Source organism: Babylonia areolata, chromosome 9 (assembly GCF_041734735.1).
Source record: "Babylonia areolata isolate BAREFJ2019XMU chromosome 9, ASM4173473v1, whole genome shotgun sequence".
Lineage (NCBI taxonomy): Eukaryota > Metazoa > Mollusca > Gastropoda > Neogastropoda > Buccinidae > Babylonia > Babylonia areolata.
The window spans coordinates 10,029,810-10,039,809 of record NC_134884.1 but is presented as its reverse complement, the minus strand read 5'-3'; the positions used below and the strand labels follow the sequence as shown (position 1 = coordinate 10,039,809).

General features: G+C 44.0%; 1 protein-coding gene across 1 annotated transcript in view; it reads left to right on the top strand.

Moving 5' to 3' along the window:
* The window catches only part of LOC143285946 (uncharacterized), a 124,886-nt gene that overhangs the window by 2,111 nt on the left and 112,775 nt on the right, over positions 1-10,000 (top strand). The window contains exon 2 of the mRNA XM_076593397.1: positions 2,347-2,974. Within this exon, the coding sequence (XP_076449512.1) occupies positions 2,347-2,974 (628 nt within the window). The remainder of the gene's footprint in view (positions 1-2,346; positions 2,975-10,000) is intronic.

Genomic DNA, 10,000 nt, shown 5'->3' with positions numbered 1-10,000 from the left:
GTATTACTACTGTATGTCACAACATACTTCTCTGTGCGAAATTCGTGATGCTTTCCCCTGGGAGTAGGCGTCATCCCGGTACAGCGCCACCCATCTTTATGGATACGTATATAGCGCCTATCCTCGGTCGGAGACCAAGCTCTAAGCGCTTTACAAACACAGGGTCATTTGTACAACAGGCCGCCTACCTGGGTAGAGCCGACTGACGGCTGCCACTGAGCGCTCATCATTCGTTTCCTGTGTCATTCAATCAGATTTCAGGAACGCACACATACTCACTCAGACAGACATATGACCGTTTTGTTTATTTACCCCGCCATGTAGGCAGCCATGCTCCGTTTTCTGGGGTGTGCATGCTGGGTATGTTCTTATTTCCATAACCCACCGAACGCTGACAGGCATTACAGGATCTTTAACGTGCGTATTTGATCTTCTGCCAGCGTATACACACAAAGGGGGTTCAGGCACAGCTGGTCTGCGCCTGGGAGATCGGAAAAATGTCCACCCTTTACCTACCAAGCGCCGTCACCAAGATTCGAACCCGGGACCCTCATAATGAAAGTCCAACGCTTTAACCATTCGGTTATTGCGCCCGTCTATATTCTGTTTTGTTTTATCTTGTTTTATTTTATTCTATTTTATTGTCACAATGTCTTCTCACACAGTTTTAGATTTAAGTTAGAAAAAAAAAGTGTGTGCCTGTGTATGTGTGTGTGTGTGTGTGTGTGTGTGTGTGTGTGTGTGTGTTGTAAGCGGGGGAAGATACAGAGACAGCACACTGAGATGGAGTGATAATCAGACACACAGATAAACAGACAGGCAGACAAACAGACAGCCACACAGGCAGAAATGCTACAGATAAAATGTTTGCATTCAACGCCCAAGACAAACAAATCACCCACTTGTCAACCATCGTAAGAAATTCAATAACTCCCTTATTCTTCTCTGATAGTGTTTTTCTCCTCCTCCTCCCTCCTCCCCCTCTTCCTCCTCCCTCTCCTCCTCCTCCTCCTCCTCCTCCCCCTCCTCCTCCTCTTCCTTCTTCCCCTCCTCCCCCTCCTCCTCTGCCTTCTTCCCCTCCTCCCCCTCCTCCTCCTTCCCCTCCTCCCCCTTCTCCTCCTCTTCCTTCTTCTCCTCCTCCTTCCCCTCCTCCTTCCCCTCCTCCCCCTTCCCCTCCTCCCCCTTCTCCTTCCCCTCCTCCTCCTCCTCCTCCTTCCCCTCCTCCCCCTTCCCCTCCTCCCCCTTCTCCTTCCCCTCCTCCTCCTCCTCCTCCTTCCCCTCCTTCCTCTCCTCCCCCTCCTCCCCCTTCCCCTCCTCCTCCACCTCCTCCTCCTCTTCTTCTTCTTCCTCCTCTCCCCTCCTCCTCTTCCTCTCCTCCTCCTCCTCTTCCTCCTCCTCTCCCCCTCCTCCTCTTCCTCTCCTCCTCCTCCTCTTCCTACTCCTCCTCTCCCCCTCCTCCTCTTCCTCCTCCTCCTCCCCCTCCTCCTCCTCTTCTTCCTCCTCCTCCTTGTCCTCCCCTTCCTTCACATCTTCCTCCTCCTCCTATTTTAGCAGATAATAGAACTTCATCTTCTTCAACAGCCACACATGTACTTTAACCAATGGTTAGTGGGCGGATATTTCACTCTGTGTCTGTCTTTCTGTCGCTCTCTGTCTCTCGCTCTCGCTCTCTCTCTCTCTCTCTTGCTTGCTCGCTCTCTCTTATCGGACGTCTTCTTCTGCTTCTGGGATGATAACATGTGTTTCTTGAGAGAGACAAACAAAAAAGATAGAAAGAAAAAAAAAAACCAGACATGCAGAGACAAACAGAGAACAGTGGCCTTTTCTTCTTCTAAAAGACCATGGACCATATTGACACAGGTTGACAGGCTTCAGCTGAATGAGAGAGAGAGAAAGAGAGACAGACAGACAGACAGACAGACAAAGGGAAAGCGAGAAGGGAAGAGACAGAGAGAGGGTGAAAGAGAAAGAGAGAGAGAGAGAAAAAGAGAGAGAGAGGCAGACAGGCGGAGAGAAACAGACAAATCCGATGACATGTGTTTCCCATCTCGGTGAAAAATGCAAGCAGGCAGGAGGCTACGCACTGTGGTCTCTTAATATTATTTTATAGAATTCATGGTTATTTGTTGTTCACCAGTTGTAGTAAAGAGAGAGAGAGAGAGAGAGAGTGTGTGTGTGTGTGTGTGTGTGCGTGTATGCGTGCGTGCGTGTGTGTGTGCGTGCGTGCGTGTGTGTGTGTGTGTGTGTGTGTGTGTGTGTGTGTGTGTGTGTGTGTGCGTGTGTGATTTAAGGCCTACAATCTGAATAAAGCATTCCTGTTCACACCGACGATGACGTGTGTTGCAGTGACGTTCAGCAGTGGCCGTGACGTCACGGAGGTGCAGGGCGTGGCCATGCTGACGTACAACGCAGGAGAACGGCCCCCGGACCTCCCCTCCTGGCCCTCGCCTTACCGCTGCCACCCCCACCGCCCCTCCCCGCCTCCCCTCCTCCCTCCCTCCCCTGTCCAGACCACCCCCTCCTCTCCCCTCGCCGACCCGACCTCCGACCTTCCCCGCTCGGACCACGCCGGCATTGAACTGCTGACGTCAGAGGTTGACGTCACGCCCACGTTATTACTCTCCTCCTACTCCTCGACCTCCTCCTCTTCTTCCTCCTCCTCTTCTGGGCAGGACTGGCCCAAAGCCTTCTCCTCCTCTCCCGATGGAGAATCGTCGCCGTTGCACACTTCGTCACCGCGTTCTCCGATCTTCGCCTCTCTCTCCGAGGTCTTACAGTCATCGTCGTCGTCGTCGTTTTCCACCACGTCGTCGTCGTCGACGTCGGCTGTGACGTCATCGTCAGCTTCATCGTCGTCCGTGTCGACGCCAGAGCTGACGACGAGCCCCCCCGGTGAGAGGCTGTTCAGCAAGCACCTGCCTTTTTCCCTGCCTTGGACAGCTGGGAGCTTGTCTGCTCCTTGTTTGACCCTCGCGTGAGTGGTGTGTGTGTGTTGTTTTCTGGTGTGTTGTGTGTGTGTTGTTTTGTGTTGTGGTGTGGTGTGGTGTGGTGTGTGTGTGTGTGTGTGTGTGTGTGTGTGTGTGTGTGTGTGTTTGTATGTGTGAGTGTATGTGTGTGTTTGTGTGTGTGTGAGTGTGTATGTGTGTGTGTGTGTGTGTGTGTGTGTGTGTGTGTGTGTGTGTGTGTGTGTGTGTGTGTGTGTGTGTGTGTGTGTGTGTGTGTGTGTGTGTGTGTGTGTGTGTGTGTGTGTGAATTTTCAGAATTTTTTTTCAGAATTCAGAATCAATTTTAATGTCAGTTAAACCTGAACAAGGTTTATAAGACACGCATGCAAAGTTACATGAAACCACGCACAAAAAAAAAAAAAAAAAAAAAAAAAAAAATGCTGAACAAGACATTGAATCACTCTTGCACGCTATGGCGTTTTTGACAGCAGTTACTGACAAATTTCCCAAACAGTCCCACAAGTTTGTCTTCCAGTATTAGCTGACTGGGTTTAATAATATTTGGAATGTAATTTTGAATTTTTTGTATGAATTCTATTCTAATTTCTTTGTATAATTCGCAGTCATCTAAGAAATGAAATTCATCCTCTATTGTTTGACATTGTAAACATAGTCTCCTTTCTTTTGGAATGTTGAAATATCGGCCTTTTTCTATTGCTAAATCATGACAGGATATTCTTAATTTGCACAATGATTGTTTTTGATTATAATTAAGATATCCTTCAAGCAAATAAGGCTCGGTTCTGTATTCACGAGTAACTTTATTATAGAATAGTAGTTTAGATTTATTTTCAGATTTGTTTCTCTTCCAGAATAAAACATATCCATATTCTAGTTTATTCATTATAACGTGGCTAAGTCTATGAATATTGAATGTTGACTGATTATTCCAAACGTGTCCTAAACCAAGATTCTGTAATATAATTTCAACGAAATTAATCCATGTTCGCTGTTTTGTTTCCTCTGTAAGCATATCATCATACACAATTTTGATATACGAATTTTCTCGTGCCTGTGTTATGTGTGTGTGTGTGTGAGAGCGTGTGTGTTGTGTTGTGTTGTGTTTTGTGTGTGTTGTGTTGTGGTGTGGTGTGGTGTGTGTGTGCTGTTTTGTGGTGTGTTGTGTGTGTGTGTGTGTGTGTGTGTGTGTGTGTGTGTGTGTGTGTGTGTGTGTGTGTGTGTGTGTGTGTGTGTGTGTGTGTGTGTGTGTGTGTGTGTGTGCGTTGTGTGTGTGTGTTTGCTGTGGTGTGTTGTGGTGTGTGTTTGTGTGTGTGTGTGTGTGTGTGGTGTGTGTGTGTGTGTGTGTGTGTGTTGTGGTGTCTGTGTGTGTGTGTGTGTTGTGTTGTGTGTGTGTGTATGTGTGTGTGTATGTGTGTGTGTATGTCTGTGTGTGTGTGTGTCTGTGTCGTGAGTTGCACGTGTATGTGTGCGTCGTTTGTATCTGTGTGTGCATGTATTTATGTCAGAGAGAGAGAGAGACTTGACATTTGGACACTTTAATGTCATTGGCCAGGAGGTCCTCATCACATGGTTCGTTCTTTAGGTTAGCGTCTTTTTCACTGTCAGTGATGTTAGACGATGACATGGGTGAATGGTTCAATGTATCTGTATGTAAGTATGTATGTATGTATGTATGTATGTATATATATATATATATATATATATATATATATATATATATATATATATTGGGGGGTAGGAGGGAATAAAGAGAAGGACGGGGAGTGAGAAAATTGGGGGGGACTACACACACACACACACACACACACACACACACACACACACACACACACACACACACACACACACACACACACACACACACACACACACACACACACACAAAATGATATACAAACACACACCTACACAAATGCGCGCACGCAGAGGGAATTCGATAACACAAACATGATTATTCCTATAAATTATGAAATATAACCAGACAGACACCCCAATTATTTCAACATAAAATAGACAAATTAAATCAACAAAAACGAAAAAAAAATCATGAACTAGAAAACATTGATACCATTAGATAATCAGAACGGAAAATAAAGCAAATGGACAAATACACACAGAAAATATGGAAAAAACACTGCTGAAAAAAAAAACCAAGCAAAAACAATGGCTTGGCCAGACACACACACACACACACACACACACACACACACACACACACACACACACACACACACACACACACCGAAGCAACGGGAAATGAGAGTGACGCGAGATATAAAGAAGCTGACACTTGAAACACTATCCTCTGTACGTGAGCGCGTTGAACTGATATGCTGACAACTGAAGGATGTTTTGATGCGCCTCTGATATGTATTCGGATTTTCGCACAGATGTGATTTGATATGATGTGTATGTATGTATTGCTTTCTCTCTGTGTACATGTATTTATCTATTTATGTAGGTTTCTGAATATCGATCGATGTGTCTATATATGTGTGTGTATACTTGTGTTCGTATTTTTGTATGTGCGTATGTATTTGTATGCATCGCTTTCTCTCTCTGTATGTATGCATTTATCTATTTATGTAGGTATCTGAATATCAATCGATGTGTCTATATATGCGTGTGTGTATACTTGTGTACGTATTTTTGTATGTGCGTATGTATTTGTATGAATCGCTTTCACTCTCTCTCTCTCTCTCTCTCTCTCTCTTTCTTTCTCTGTGTGTGTGTGTGTGTGTGTGTGTGTGTGTGTGTGTGTGTGTGTGTGTGTGTGTGTGTGTGTGTGCGCGTATTTATCTATTCATGTAGGTTTCTGAATATCGATCGATGTGTCTATATATGTATGTGTATACTTGTGTACGTATTTTTGTATGTGCGCATGTATTTGTATGTATCACTTTCTCTGTATGTATGTATTCATATATTTATGTAGGTATCTGAATGTCAATCGATGTGTCTATATATGCGTGTGTGTATACTTGTGTACGTATTTTTGTATGTGCGTATGTATTTGTATGAATCGCTTTCACTCTCTCTCTCTCTCTCTCTCTCTCTCTCTCTCTCTCTTTCTCTGTGTGTGTGTGTGTGTCTGTGTGTGTGTGTGTGTGTGTGTGTGTGTGTGTGTGTGTGTGTGTGTGTGTGTGTGTGTGTGTGTGTGTGTGTGTGTGTGTGTGTGTGTGTATTTATCTATTCATGTAGGTTTCTGAATATCGATCGATGTGTCTATATATGTATGTGTATACTTGTGTTCGTATTTTTGTATGTGCGTATGTATTTGTATGTATCGCTTTCTCTCTCTGTATGTATGTATTTATCTATTTATGTAGGTATCTGAATATCAATCGATGTGTCTATATATACGTGTATACTTGTGTACGTATTTTTGTATGTGCGTATGTATTTGTATGAATCGCTTTCACTCTCTGTGTGTGTGTGTGTGTGTGTGTGTGTGTGTGTGTGTGTGTGTGTGTGTGTGTGTGTGTGTGTGTGTGTATTTATCTATTCATGTAGGTATCTGAATATTGATCGATGTGTCTATATATGTATGTGTATACTTGTGTTCGTATTTTTGTATGTGCGTACGTGTTTGTATGTATCGCTTTCTCTCTCTGTATGTATGTATTTATCTATTTATGTAGATATCTGAATATCAATTGATGTGTCTATATATGCATGTGAATACGTGTGTACGTATTTTTGTATGTGCGTATGTATTTGTATGAATCGCTTTCACTCTCTGTGTGTGTGTGTGTGTTTGTGTGTGTGTGTGTGTGTGTGTGTGTGTGTGTGTGTGTGTGTGTGTGTGTGTGTGTGTGTGTTTATCTATTCATGTAGGTATCTGAATATTGATCGATGTGTCTATATATGTATGTGTATACTTGTGTACGTATTTTTGTATGTGCGCATGTATTTGTATGTATCGCTTTCTCTCTCTGTGTGTATGTATTCATATATTTATGTAGGTATCTGAATATCAATCGATGTGTCTATATATGTATGTGTATACATGTGTACGTATTTTTGTATGTGCGTATGTATTTGTATGACTCGCTTTCACTGTGTGTGTGTGTGTGTGTGTGTGTGTGTGTGTGTGTGTGTTTATCTATTCATGTATGTATCTGAATATCGATCGGTGTGTCTATATATGTATGTGTATACTTGTGTACGTATTTTTGTATGTGCGTATGTATTTGTATGTATTGCTTTCTCTCTCTCTGTATGTATTTATCTATTTATGTAGGTATCTGAATATCAATCGATGTGTCTTTATATGTATGTGAATACGTGTTGTTGGTTGTTTTTTTATGTACGTATGTATTTGTTCCCTGTGGAAATAGTGAGGAATAATGCACTCATATACAAGGAGGATTCCCATCTTCTTGAAACTATGTCCTAGGAATTTCCTTTTACTTATCACATGTGTTTTTGCATGGTTTTTTCACAGTTCATTCTGTTGTCTTTTGCTTTTTCTTTATCTTCTGCATTCTTGTCGATTTTCCTGGAGAACCCAATAACTGTGCGCTTTTATCGGACTTTTTTTTTTTAATTAAAAAAAAAATCCCAAACTTTTCCTTCTTTTCCCCGTAGCGTCCGGGAATTGCAAGTTGCGTGTGGTCATTTTGTTGTTGTTGTTGCTGTTTTTACTGTTTGGGCAGCTGTACATGAACCTTTAGATATTGTATATAGTTATATGATTCTATTTTTGTCGTATTTTCTAATCCTCTACTGAAAGAAATGATCGAATGGTCAATGCCAGAGACATTTGCAGGAATTAGATGCGTTAATGATGTGGTAATTGGGCTTAATTTTCTTTTCCACCATTTTTTTTTCTCTTCTGATGAGATACGTCGTTTCGAGTGTGTATGTGTGAGAGTATATATATATAGATAGATAGATAGCTAGATAGATATACATATATTATTCATGTGTGTGTTTGTGTGTGTGTGTGTGTATGTGTGTGCGCGCGCGCGCGTATGTGTCTGCCTGCCCGTCTGTTTGTCTGTCTGTCGCAGTCCATCTGTGTATTAGTGCAGAAATCGAAATCCGACAGCAGTTTGATATTTAGCCGACAGAAATGAAAACGCGGTTCGACGGGCGTAATAGCTGAGTGGTAAGCGCGTTGGACTTTTAATCTGAGGGTTCCGGGTTCGAATCTCGGTAACGGCGCCTGGTGGGTAAAGGGTGCAGATTTTTTTTTCGATCTCCCAGGTCAACATAATTATTATGTGCAAACCTGCTAGTGCCTGAAGCCCCTTCGTGTGCATACGCAAGCAGAAGATCAAATGCGCACGTTAAATATCCTGTAATCAATGTCAGCTTCGGTGGGTTATGAAAACAAGAACATACCCAGCATGCACACCTCCGGAAAGCAGAATATGGCTGCCTACATGGCAGGTTAAAAACGGTCATACACGTAATAGCCCACTCGTGTACATACGAGTGAACGTGGGAGTTGCAGCCCACGAACGGAGAAGAAGAAGAAGAAGAAACCGTGGTTTACCCTGCAGGATGTGGGCAAGATGAATCGTACTGGGTCTGTTCTGAACCCCGCCACGAAATGAGAGAAACATCGTCAGATAGTAAAGGAACAAATCCTTCCAGCACCATCACCACAACACTCTCTTCCTGTCTCTATGCCTCTCTGTCTCTGCCTCTCTCTGTCTCTGTCGTTCTCTCTTTCTCTGTCTGTCTGTCTGTCTCTGTTTTTGTCTCTCTATCTCTCTCTCTCTGTCGCTCTCTCTGTCTGTCTGCCTCTGTCTGTCTCTGTCTTTGTCTGTCTCTCTCTGTGTGTCTCTCTCTGTCTGCCTCTGTCTGTCTCTGTCTTTGTCTGTCTCTCTGTGTGTGTCTCTGTCTGTCTGCCTCTGTCTGTCTCTGTCTTTGTCTGTCTCTCTCTGTGTGTCTCTCTCTGTCTGTTTATCTGCCTCTCTGTCTTTGCCTCTCTCTGTCTCTCTCGTTCTCTCTTTCTCAGTCTGTCTCTTTGTCTCTCTCTCTCTCTCTCTCTCTCTCTGCCTCTCTCTGTCTCTCTCTCTCTCTCTCTCTCTCTGCCTCTCTCTGTCTCTCTCTCTCTCTCTCTCTCTCTCTCTCTCTGCCTCTCTCTGTCTCTCTCTCTCTCTCTCTCTCTCTCTCTCTCTGCCTCGCTCTGTCTCTCTCGTTCTCTCTGTCTCTGTCTGTCTCTCTGTCTCTGTCGCTCTGTCTCTATCTGTCTGTCTGTCTGTCTGTCTGTCTGTCTGTCTCTCTCTCTCTCTCCCTCTCTGTCTCTCTCTCTCTGCCTCTCTCTGTCTCTCTCGTTCTCTCTTTCTCAGTCTGTCTCTTTGTCTCTGTCTCTGTCTCTGTCTGTCTCTCTGTCTCTGTCTGTCTCTCTGTCTCTGTCGCTCTGTCTCTATCTGTCTGTCTGTCTGTCTGTCTGTCTGTCTGTCTGTCTGTCTGTCTGTCTGTCTGTCTCTCTCTCTCTCTCTCTCCCTCTCTGTTTCTCTCTCTCTGCCTCGCTCTGTCTCTGTCTCTTCGTCTCTCTGTGAGTTTATCTGTCCCTTTATCTCTGTTTATTCCCCTCTCTCCCTCCCCTCCTTCCTCTCTCTCTCTCTCATATTCTTCCTTCTCCTCCTCCTCTCCCCCTCTTCCTCGTCCTCCTGTTTCTCTCTCTCTCTCTCTCTCTTTCTCTCTCTTCTTCCCGTTTCCATCACAGTTTCTATTACCACTGGTTTCCAGTACTCCTTCAGCCTGCACTTAGCCCGTCAGTCAGGTCCAGCGTGATCCAGTGTATGCTATTCTGGTGGGAACTGTCTGTTTGTGGTGTAGAGCCAAACGTTTATCACTTGATTTTCGTGGCTAAGTTTAACCTGGCTATTTTAACACCAGCTGTGGAGAAGAGAAGAGAAAGGAATGTGTGTTTTTATGTCTGTCTCTGTCCGTCTCTGTCTCTGTGTTTGTCTCTGTCTTTCTGTATCTCTCTGTATCTCTCTGTATCTCTCTGTATCTCTCTCTCTCTCTCTCTCTCTCTCTCTCTCTCTCTCTCTCTTTTATTCTTCCCCCTT